This window comes from Enoplosus armatus, chromosome 9, assembly GCF_043641665.1.
Source record: "Enoplosus armatus isolate fEnoArm2 chromosome 9, fEnoArm2.hap1, whole genome shotgun sequence".
Classification (NCBI taxonomy): domain Eukaryota; kingdom Metazoa; phylum Chordata; class Actinopteri; order Centrarchiformes; family Enoplosidae; genus Enoplosus; species Enoplosus armatus.
In genome coordinates this window covers 18,510,020-18,522,647 of record NC_092188.1, presented here as the reverse complement: position 1 = coordinate 18,522,647, position 12,628 = coordinate 18,510,020, and the positions used below count along the sequence as shown (strand labels likewise).

Genomic DNA, 12,628 nt, shown 5'->3' with positions numbered 1-12,628 from the left:
TCAAAATGTTGCCCTTGTATCATGTCCCTAAAGGCGTGTGTGTGTGTGTGTGTGTGTGTGTGTGTGTGTGTGTGTGTGTGTGCGCGTGTGCGTGTGCATGCGCGCGCATGCATGTGTGTGCGTGTGTGTGTTAGTGCGTGTCCATTGATGTGTGCAGTGGAAGCTAGCAGGTTTAAGGAACTGCAATATTGAAGTTGTGGACTCAGAAGAGAGCGGATGAGGTCCCGAGTCTGTGGGACACACACACACACACACACACACACACACACACACACACACACACACACACACACACTCATACTCACAGGCTTACACAGAGGGGCCTGTCTGGCTATGTCCCTGCGGCCTCATTATCACCACTGGCTTTGTCCTCAGCTTGCCTCCCTATACACACACGGACACACACTCACATACGCTCACACCAGCCCCCATCTCCCCATACGTGCACCCCAGCCCAACGCATACATATTAATGCATGGACAGGGGGGTGGGGGGACTAAAGGGGAGGCAGGGTAAAAGCCCGGTGGAAGAGAGAAGGACAGAAGAGGAAGAGGGAAGGATGGAGAGATAGAAGGAGAGACAGAGATGGAAAAAGCAGCAAGCAGAATGTGCAGCGGAAATCAATTCTGCGAGAAATGCAAAGCTCATTAAAAAGAAAACTTCTGCCCAAACCAAATTCATTTGGGTAATAAGGTCTGATAAGGAGAGGACGTGACTAGACCGCTCTCCCCAAACTATTACTCCGTTGGTCAAGAGAGAGAGCGAGTCAGAGATTATATATACTACAGAGGAGAAAGAGGAGAGAGCGAGCATAACAGAGAAGAAGTGACTTTGGGAAAGAGAGAGAGAAAATGTGTGCCAGTATTAATCACATTATCCCACCGCTAATTGGCCTGAAGTTCCACTGTAGGCATGAACTGAACTAAAATAAGTCAAAGTGAGGGACAGAGGTGCTAATGAGGGGGGGCAGAAAAAAAAGAGGCGGTGAGAAGACTGAAGTCTTAATGAGATGAAAAAATGACTTGATGTGACAAATAAAGAAAGTTGTTCAACTTGTGTTGTTGTGAACACATCTTATGTTAAAGACGGATTAAATTAACACAACATGCAGAAAAACTATTTCCTCTTTTAGTCTATTTATCAGTGTGTCTGTCTCAGTCTGTCAGAATCTGTCTTGGCAGGTCTCTGGATCCATCATTATTGACTGTCAAATCTCTATAAATGATTTAACGTGTGTGTGTGTGTGTGTGTGTGTGTGTGCGTGCGCATGCTTGCGCGTGTGTGTATAGAGCCAGAGGCTCTCTTGTCCAGCAGTAGTGGAGGCAGCAGAGAAGCTACTCCTGGAAAACCGACCCCTGAGCCAACTCAGCACACACCTCATTCACATGGTGAGACACTCACAGAGCCTGTGTGTGTGTGTGTGTGTGTGTGTGTGTGTGTGTGTGTGTGTGTGTGTGTAAATGCCTTGCATGCATACATAAATATTTTCTTTTTGTACTGTATGTCTAAATGTATGCCTAATACAGTGAGACAAACTGTATGTATGCTTATTTATGTGAGGAAGTGTTGATACAATACAAAAATTTGTATCATTAAGTACTGGTACAAGAAAGTTCTAAATCAACTCCTTACATTGAAAGTGACAACTTATGCAGCACTCGTGATGCCCAGCACAGCCACTTCCGCTATGCACCTGTGAGTGTGTGTCGGTGGGATTTTATAAGCTTTATCATTTCATGGTTGGACTGCTTATTAAAAGCTAGTTTGATCTCCACTTAAGTGCTGATTAGTAGGTAAATTGCAATAACCTTTCCATCTAAAGGTAAAACAGTGATTTCATAATGGAACGATACCAATACGACATCGGATGAAACTATTAAGACCAGTAAAACCATCTGCCACTGTTACAGTAACTAGATCTACAGCTTCCTCCCAGACCAAATATGTCAATTCTCAAACCTACTCCCATGTCTGACTGCAACACTACTGATCAAGCTTGTTTAAAAGTTCTTCCTTAATTAGCTGTCTTCCAAAGCAGTGTGCATATCTCTGTTATGGTAATGAAGTTAATCAAGCAGCATGCTCCTTGCACAATGTCTGTCTGTTTGATACAAATGATTATTCTAGTTTAATACTACAGTTATTATTACAAATATTAATTCCAGAAATCTATAGAAAAGGCTCTTACATCTGCAAGTACCAGCACAGAACGTGATGCAATCTGAAAAACAGGACGATAAGAGTGGGTACAGTCTTGGCCTTTCTGCTGAGAGAAATGTGGAAATGTTATTGCAGTAGGTGTTTTATCGGGGTAGGAAAGTGCGAGGAGGAGAAGAGGAGGTCTCAAGGGACACAATAGAGGTTTTTACTTATACTTGACACATTGAGTGTTGGGTGGGCGTCAGTGTGAGTGGTTGTGTATGAGAGGGTTGAGTGGGGGCAGCTGACACCCCCAGCCTCTGCGCAGCCCCTTTGCCCCATGGGAGATTAGTGGGATAGAGAGCAGCAGCGTCAATATGATCCCTGAATCTAATATCATTAAAGCTGCAAAGCTTGCTTGTGTTAAAAGAATACAGTTCTGTAGTAGTAGTAGAGTAGTGGGTTAATTATTGCTGCATGGTAAAGTATTATGATTTATTTAAGTTAATGAATTTGGCAAGGGGTCAGTTACCAGTAGTAATCTTGCTAAGATGCTCACGGTTTAGAGTGAAAATTGATCCTGGATGCTTGCATGTAGCATTTTTCGATATTTACTTCATGTTGCCTCCAAATAATATTAATATATCCAGATACAGTAAATACCGTCTTGCAGTGTTTGTGTGAAATTCAACTGATTTTCTCCTCTTGTAGCTGTCCACTGAAAACCAGGAGGTTTGGGAGGAGTCTATTCAGTGTCTGTCCCTACTGGTCCAGCTGTATGGAGGAGAGGGTTATGACTGCCTGTCACCTTCCTGTTTGCAAAGCTTTTCACACGTGCTGCGCACACACATGCACACCGGGACCCCCCGAATCCAACGCACAACACTTAGGATCATCAAACGACTGGTGAGTTTAGGCATGCAGTCACACACAGACACAAACAGACCAACATCTATGCACGTGCATAAATGTCGCACACATGTCCCACTGCAGCACTGAAACATGTCTTAATATCTCCGTATACTTTAATAATGCTGGCCCTGTTTGTTTATATTTTGGGGGCTGAAATATTAACTGCAGAATGAAAATATTGGAATAATAAAAACAGACTCAGTGCAGGCACACACACAGACAGCCCTGCTGTGCTGCTGAAAATAGTGTAGTTTCACCAGAACTAGAGTGACAGAGGGAGCAAGACAGAGAGGGAGAAAAAGTGTTGGTTTGTATCTGCCTGTCACTCTCAGTTTGAGTGTCTGTCCAATTTTGTCTAATAGTCAAAGAGATTTGTAGTACAGGCCACGGACTCGTCTGACTCGTAAGAGAGCACACCGCAGTAAAGCAGGTGGAGCTTTTACTCCCCAAATGTACTAAATAACATTAGCTCCTGTGGTTACATGGAGAAAACGGAAGCAGCTAACATTAACCAGGATTAGGCAAGTTTTAACAAGGTGGCAGTTTCTTGTCCTGATAGACTCACACAACAATAAAACAACGCTGTAACAGTTCACTAATTCAGGTAGGAATGAAATGAAAGCGTGCTGTAATTTGACTGAGAATTTGAATTGTCAGGCCACGCATTCACTTGACTTAAAAAGCCAACGAGAAAGTTAACGAAACTGCTGGTTAAATATTGGTCAAAGACTCATACCACATTAGACAAAGCCTGTTGTGAAGCAGTCAAACAACATATTTGGTACACATTCTGCAGCCTAGCTTTCCTAGGAAATGAATTCATATTGGATGGTTCTGTGGTAAAAAAAATTACGCCCAGTTCCCACACTCAGTGGCAATGTAGGAAGCTGTATGCTGTTTATGTATCACTGGGGCCAAGTAAGGGCGTGGAAGTAAAGCATTTTACTTTGACACCAAAGACCAGGGTTGGCATCCTTTCTCGGGCCATCAATTAGTGCTCACTTTTTTAACCAGGCAGCATTTCTCCTACCTTAAACTAGGTGTTTTGTTTACCATGCTTAAGTTGTCATGGTACAGATACTTTAGGAATACGTTATTTTAAAAAATGTTGTTAGTGGATATTTGTGAACGAATCATGAAAAAAAATGAATCCAGGGCTTTGCAGAATTGTCCACTATTCATTTGAACAGCAAGGTAAAAGAGAGGCAGGGCTAGTGAGGGCAGTCCAATGAAAACACATCATAAAAAGTCAACACGACCAGTTTGAAAAATTGGCAGATTTTTCTGTAGACCCCTTTGAATTATGTAAAATGCATTCCTAATGTTTTGGCTTGGCCGCAGGGTCATGAAATAGTTTCTGCACGTGGGACACAAGGTCAGCTGTCACCCTGAGATCATATGATCTGACTGAAGGCTGTGCCTGGAAGCTACCTTACATTTATAGTGTGTGTGGGAAAGAGAGAGTTTGTGTGTGTGCAAGAGTGCTTGCGTGTGTGTGTATTTTTGATTCTTCTCACTAATTAGTTCCAGCCACCTGAACCACCCACACACAAACTCTGTCACACACAAGTGCACAGACTTACCTCTTCTTCTTTTTTGACTGTTGTAGCAAATTTGTCCTCTTGTGCAAACTCCCTCATTACAGTAACATCGAGGTGTGTATTCTCGATCCCGCTCACCACCTTGAGCAACAAACACACAAAACTGTGTGTGTGTGTGTTTCAGCCATTTCCTCGTAGCTAATAGATGAGTCACGAAGCAGCTCAGTGCCAGGAGCAGATCTACCATTCTGCACATTTACTTATTTGACTCATTGCACATTAGTTAATTTAAAAGATTTAAATGTTAAAGTCCCCTCAGAGTATTGTTGCAATACTGTGCTCCCCCATCTTGTGCTTTTTTCCATTGGAGTCCAATAGCTAAAGTTTTAAAGAAACTGTTTTAAAGTTTCAAAGAAAAAAAACAGAAATCAACATCTAAGTGTTTACGAAGTTGACTTTTCTTTAATGTCATTATCATTTGGCAGAGAACAATGTGCACCTTTGAAAGATTGTAACAGACATTCATTATCCACAAATCACACAGATATACCGTCACAGAAACACAGTGACTAACACATTCTCTCTCAAACACACCCCTACACACTCAGACAAGTGCCTGCCCTTTAACAAAGGCGTTTTAATTATCTTTCATTGATTTCAGGGCTCCGTTAATCTCAGTCAAAGATCCTGCTAATAGCTTGGAAACAGCAAAGGAGGAGAGAGGGAGAGTCTGAATTAGTGAAATTTTCAACTTGTCTTTTTTTTCAACACACACAACTTGGAAAGACTTAAAGGGGAATGCTAATTAAATGAAAAGAGATTCAAAAGAAGCTGTCAGAGAAATAAGCATTTATTATTTATTTTAAAGCATTTGTCAGTTACAACATTTTCAAACTCAGTAGTCTGCGTCTGGCAACAGAATTTATTGTGTTCAGTGATTTATCCCTTCATATGAATCCACAATTAATGTATTTCTCAAGCCTCTTTCACATATAAAACCCCATAATACTATAATGTCAACTTGTCCTGTAGAATTATTGTGTATTAATATGTAGTATTAAATTGAGTTCACATACTACAGGACAAACCTGGATCTATGAGGCAAGGCAGGATGTTGTTGTTCATGCTGTCTTGTGTTTTGTCCGTACACTGCTTGTTAATCCCACTCTTCTGTGCTTCCTCCTCTCTCATCTCCGGAGGCCAAAATATCTCAGCGCAGAGTCTCCAAAATGTCAAAGCATATTATGTCCAATTATTGTAACCTTTCACATGCTGGAGCTGGAAACACGGAAATGTATTTATCCATCATCCATCCATCAATCCCGCAGTTGCAGTGCTTCCAGCTTGGCGAGGTGCTCAATCAACCTCAGTTGACATGGAGGTGGAGTCATTTATGACAAAAAAGGCTTTTATGGCCGGGTGTGGCCAAAAGTGGGCATGTGTGTCTGAAGGAGTGACCATATATAAAATTATATTTCCATTCAAAATCTCTATACGTGTCATAGATTGAACTAAAGAAACACATTCAAATTCAACAAGTTTTCAATTCCATCAAGACATTTCCACATGCCTGATCAAGTATTGTGTGTATCTTTGGTATTTGTGACCAGCAACATCTGCACAGATAGTTTATAAACACACACACACACATATGTATAGTCTAATTTATGCATGACCTATGGTATTCTTGTAAATGCACTACTCTCTCTGTCTCTGCTGTCAAGTACATTAAGTACATTGTCCCTGTGCTGTCTTTCTGAGAGGCAACATGTCTGTTCTCTACTGTCTGCCTGCCTGTGTGCCTCTCATCTGACTTTGAGTTCAGTATTATAGAGTCATGGTGTTGGTCAGGGAGAGAGGAGGATGAAGGGGGAGGAGAGGGCGAAGATGTGGTGGAGAGCAGGGATGGAGAAGGGATGATAAGTAGGTGTGTGTGTGTGTGTGTGTGTGTGTGTGTGTGTGTGTGTGTGTGTGTGTGTGTGTGTGTGTGTGTGTGTGTGTGTGTGTGTGTGTGTGTGTGTGTGTTTTTAGTGGTTGGTTGGCAGGCACACATAAATGTCCCCTCACCCTGTTGGGGAAGGCAAAGTGTGTGTGTTTGTGAGAAAAGTAAGTGAGTGAGGGGAGCGTCTTTGTCTCCTCCTAACCCCGTTGCCTAGCAACAACCATGCTGTGTCGCCGCAGAGACAGAGGTGATGATGTCACCGAAGATCATAGGGAACACGTTCACCAAACACACAGACACACGTCCACTCAATCACACACACATAATTATTCACTAACACACACACACACACACACACCTTGAACAACGCTTAAAGAGACATAGGCAAACACAGTTTTACTATTAAATCAGATCTTAACTCATCCTTAACACACACACAGCACTATGTGGACCAGGTGTTCCTGGGTGGGTGTGGAGCCCAGACATCATGGTGTAGGGAGACATGTCAGGACAGGAATAAAAACAGAGGGATGACAAAGAGAAGAAACAAATGTTGTAGTAAGGAAATTCAGTGAAGGAAGAGGGGGAATATTCTTTAGCTGATTTATTCATTCATTCATTTAGTGTCTAATCCAGAGTGGTGAACAAGTTCAGCTGTAGAATCATAGACTAAATTCATGGAGCCACAAAATAATGACCACTACTGAGGAGCACTAAGGAGTGCAAGAATCAAAATGACAATCCGTAGAAAGACGGACAAGTGAAAGGACAAGTGTGAAAAAGCACCAATTTAACACAATGGTGTGGACAAGCACAATGTGTGTGTGTGTGTGTGTGTGTGTGTGTGTATTCAACTGGATTTTTGGCAAATTAGCACTTTGATGAATTTACTTTGAAATGACAAACGAGTGTGATGCCACTCAGCAGTTGGTCGTGGTAACTTGCAAAATGATTCTGTGATGATAACACAAACCAGTGATTCTTATAATGTAGTGGTCCATGGGATGATTTTGAGTGACACTGTGAAAAGATAACAAAGTAACAAAGATAACTAATGTACAAATGTATCATCATTGGTCTCTTATATTGGTGAAACAGTAGCTGCTTGTCTTCCTCCTCTGATGAATCGGTCCAATAGCCTGAAACAGAAGAAAAACAAATTCATCTTGCATGTCTGCTGGGCAGCATGACTAGTATTGCTTTGTTGAGACGACGCATAGAGACAAAGACCACTGACAGTTATGTCATCATATGTCGGTCCTGAGGGCTTGGGAACATGACATCATACACAGCCATGCTTAACTATTCTGCCTCACTGAGGTGTACTGGTGCCATTTATTGGCCTTTAGCAGGATGACTAATGGTAGCTTGTAGGGGATTGGTAAGCTATATTGACTTTTTGGCTCTTAGATTGGACCAATATCACTTTACAAGGTGGTTAGTTTTGTGTTGGCAAAACTGGATAAACAACTTGTTTTAAATAAAAAAATACTCCTTTGTTGAGTGTGGACCACTGCCATTTAACTGAAGACTAATGTGACCGAACCTTTAGTCTTTCTCACTCACTTTGTTCTTCCTCTCTCTGTCTTTCTTCAGGTGCAGACTACAGAGCGATCTGATTGGTTAGAATGTCCTGAGGGGGTGGAGCTAATGAGTCTGCTACAGGATATAACTACGTCCAACAGGTGTGTTTCTGCCGTTTGTGTGTCATACAAAATATCAATGTATTAGGGGATATTCCTTCAGTTATTCCATTTTGATATAACAGACACTTTGTATAGATCTCAGATTGACAAAATAAGCACATTTTTTGAATAATGGCAGAATAAGACTTTTTAGATGTCAAGATATGAAGCTGTCTGTGTGTGTGTATATTATTTGTCAGTCCATATAATGGGCTCATTTCTGTCAGTAGTGTGTGTATGTCAGTGTTGAAACCATACTTCAAAGGACACCAGTAACAAATCATTGTGGATTTAGATATGTCTCCTCCAGGCCTTTCCCCTCATCTTATTATTTTTATGCATGTCAGAACATGTCTGTGCATTACACGTGTCAAAACGGATCTTTTTCTAGTTGTTAATTGAAAGGATGCGAGCTTCTGAAAGGACAGAGTGTCAGCTTAATGTCTCAAAGAGCTGAGAGATCAAATATATACAGGTATTAAAAACTTTGTTTGGGAGTCTTGGCAGGAAATGTGACCTGCACCACCCTCACACACCTGACACAGTAGCAGCTGCCCTCTAAGATGTATTTTATAAGATAGCTGTGATAACTCTGTACTGTACTTATTAAAAGATCGGTCACTTTCACTGTGTTTTTGAGTTAGGACGCTGCAATAAAGGCTGTGACATCTCAGACACACGTCCATTATATGTCACTCTCTGTAAAACAGTGAATCTGAGTGAGCTTTGTTACGGCACAAATTAAGAAGCACATTCTTAAACGTCTTCCAGAAACAGGCCACTAATAGTTACGACTGCCTTTATCTATCATAGATAAACACAATGAAACATGTCACATAGTTATGAAAACAAATACAACTTTCTAATTTCTTTCTCTAATAGCTAATATCTAAGTCTGAAATGCACTGTGTGTGCATGTGTGTGTGTGCGTGAGTGTGTGTGTGTGTGCATGTGTGTGTGTGCGTGCGTGAGTGTGTGTGTGTGTGTGTGTGCATGTGTGTGTGTGCGTGCGTGAGTGTGTGTGTGTGTGCCTGAGTGTGCGCACCTGCATCTTTGCATATGGCTGCCTTTTATGAGTATGAGGGCCGAATGTGTCTTCCCTCTTTGAGCCAAGGGTTTTGTCGCCGTAGCGACCATGCTTCCTTTGATCTCTTGATGTATGAGACCAGCGACCTGTCACACACAAACACTGATACGCACACACACACACACTCACACAATGAATACACACAAATAGTCGCTTTCACCCCCTTCTATATACAAGCCCTCTGTCTTTCAATCTCGCACACACACCCTGTCAGATCAATAATAAAGGTGTATTGTTGTCCTGCTATAGTGGCCTCTCCCACTCTCCCCTCCCTCTCCCCCTCTTTTCTCCTCGATCACCCCTTTTCTTGCCTTTTTGTCACCCTCTGTACCCATTTCTCCTCCTCTCTCCCCCCTCCATTTTCTTTCCTTTTCCCTCATTTTCTTTCCTTTTCACCTCTCTCTCTCTCTCTCTGTCTCTCTCTCTCTCTCTTGTGCTTTCCCTCTCCCACTTCTCCTCTCCTCTCTCTCCTCTCTCTCTCTGGCAGATGAAAGCAGAGATCAGCTCTAGCCTTTGAAGTGGCTGAGACTGGCACACTCCCACTGGTTTAGCGGTAGGAGGAGGGGAGCAGAGGTTTTAGGAGAAAGGGCAGGAGATGAAAGGAGTTATGAGGAGAGAGAAGAGGAGAGGAAGGGAGGGGGGTTAATTGAGAGGATGAGAGAAGTTGGGGCAGAGAGAGGAGAAGAAGAGTGGGAAGGAGAGGGGAGGTCTGGGCTGAGATCCTAACCCAAATGATGTCATTCAGCCTTTACCATGGCAACCTGAGGAATGCATTTTCAAAACCTCAAGCCTGACCGGGTGTAGAGGGAGGGGAGGGGCATCACTCATAGTTCTCCATCCGGAAGAAAAGCCTGGAGGCCCAAAACCTGATCCTTAGTTTATTGCTGCGTTCAGTCAAACTTCAGCCCACTAATATCTGCTCAGACAACAGAGGCAGCTCAGAAGACTACAAAACTCCTTTGCAAACACTCAACTTTCTACGCTACAATTTAGGAAGGACTTTACCAAAACGCCAACATTAACACCCTAAAACTGTACTGTCCATTTTAAAGCCTGCACTCTGGTGGATTGTTACACTAATGTTTTTCCCATTGTTAAGGGCAGTGACTCCCAACCAGGGGTCACAATTCCAGGATCACTATGTCTCGTGTGAAGAAAATGTAACATTATCCACTTTTATATAATTGAAATAAAATCCATTCAAAAGAACACATTTGGAACATGACAAGTAGTCGATGAAGGGGTAGATTAGCTCAGCTCTGGGGGTACACCAGACAGAAAAGGTTGGGAGCCATTGGTTTAGGGAATAGCTCACCTCTGCTACATTTTCTAACTGCTTTACATTTTGATCACTCCACCAAAAACACTATGATGTCCCATGGTCAGGCACTTCTCTTCATTTTAGTGCAGACAACTAAAGACAAGCATGTTAGGGGTATGTTTATGTCTTCAGTCGGTCACAACTGAGAGCAGATTTCAAACCTGTCTTGTGTGAACTGACCAGGTATTGAGGAGCTAAGAGATGGAGATAAACCCACTGGAGCAATCTGACAGTGGAATCAACTAGTCGACTGTATCCCTGTGAGGAATCCATTGACATGAAGAATTTTAATGACGAAAACAGAGTGGGGAACCTGCTTGTCCAAGTTCTGCAGTTAGTTCTTAAATGGTGGAAAACACATGAATTGTCAAGTGTTGGTGTGAGCAAAGCTAATGTGGTAGTGTAATAGCCATTCACTGTAATCTGAAACCAATTATTTCATTTTCCGCTATCCTCCACGCAGCTGCTGAGTGGCAATTTGGGACTGTGAAAGTTTGTCCTAAAACTTTTATGGATCCAATTTATGTTCTCCAAAATCGCAAACTTTCAAGGATTTCTTAGGCCTCTGGGAGCTGTGTTAATTAGGTTAATTATGTGGGTTTTAATCAACTAAGGGGGTGGGCTTCTGCTGGCCTGGCTGTCAGGCTGCCCTCAAAGACACCTGGGAGAAGAGAAGAGGGGAGGAGGGCGAGGGAGGGAGATAAGAGAGGGAGGGAGGGGAGAGTCAGATTACAGACAGCCTGTAGGGTCTGAGCAGATTGGATGTTTTCACCTAGCCATGATATTATAAATGTATGTATGTTTGTATAGAATATCGTATTTTAGTGTTACGTTTTCTACGAGTATTTTTCTCCTAACATCAACTATGCCATATAAATAAAAAAGCCACCTATGCAAGGTCCAATATGAAAAGATATTTACAGATTTATGTGCAAAGGAATACATTACTATAGTAATTATACTGCACATTGTAATAGTATATTGAATGTGCAGAAGTACTTACTTAGGAAATCATAAAAAAAAGAAAAGAAAATGTTTCGAGAACATGGATGAATATCAGCCAGGCAAAAGGCAACTCAACAAGGCCACTGACAAAAGGAACACCAGTAGAGGACAGTTGAGCAGCAGTGACTGCAGGGCCTCAGTACCATGCTGTAATGAACACACCTGCTCCAGTGCTCTCGTCTGCCACACTTAGACATGAACTCGATTCCTTTTATTGGTATTTTCAACAGCAAGCTTCCCCTAACAATACACCTTCAGCAGTTTGCACTCCTCATAGCTCGTCTTGGAAATTTTATGACACCAGCTACATCTTGGCTGATACGACAAGAGGCGTAAACCCTTTCCGCCACCTCATTTGGTTAAACAGAGCTCCATTTCATTTTAAAATTGGTCCCACAGACATGGATCAAGTGCATCAATTCTGCATCCACAAGAAGGCTAGTGCTTAAAGTATCGATCGAGCCTCTGGTTTGGTAAACAATCACCCAAATAGTACACATTGGAGTCAACAGTGCACTTTGCATGCGCTCTGGGTCACTGAGACCTTTGAACTGTGGGTTTTTGTAACATTTGTACCTGCTTGTGGAGGTCAGGCAGGATGTTGAGCATATTTGTGTCATCAAATAATGACAATAAAACATTTCTTTTCTTTTTTTCTTTTCTCTCTGTCCCAGGTGTCATATCGATGTGGTTCCACTGGCTGCTGAAATCCTCCAGGAGATCTCTGGATCCTAACAGCTTTTGTTCTTCAAACCTTAAGCAAACCAGAACCATTTCAGAACTTGAAAGATACTTATGATTGGTAGATTTCTTCAGGTAACCTTTTACTGAATAAACAGCTAGAAGATTGTTCTTTCAAAAACAAAAAATTGTCAGTTTTGGAATAAAATGTCTTTAGACGGTTATTTATTTAAGTCTCTTGATCTGAGTTCATAATTAGAAATTGGACTGGATGTAAACATAATTATGTAATATATAGTTGGTGACTGTTTGAAT

At 42.0% G+C, this 12,628-nt stretch overlaps 1 protein-coding gene across 1 annotated transcript in view; it reads left to right on the top strand.

Moving 5' to 3' along the window:
- Positions 1–12,412, top strand: part of ulk4 (unc-51 like kinase 4) — a 70,032-nt gene extending 57,620 nt beyond the window's left edge. The window contains exons 33-36 of the mRNA XM_070912182.1: positions 1,290–1,388; positions 2,851–3,045; positions 8,131–8,219; positions 12,307–12,412. Coding sequence (XP_070768283.1) covers positions 1,290–1,388; positions 2,851–3,045; positions 8,131–8,219; positions 12,307–12,367 — 444 coding nt within the window. The 3' untranslated portion in view covers positions 12,368–12,412. The remainder of the gene's footprint in view (positions 1–1,289; positions 1,389–2,850; positions 3,046–8,130; positions 8,220–12,306) is intronic.
- Positions 12,413–12,628: the final 216 nt, after the last annotated feature.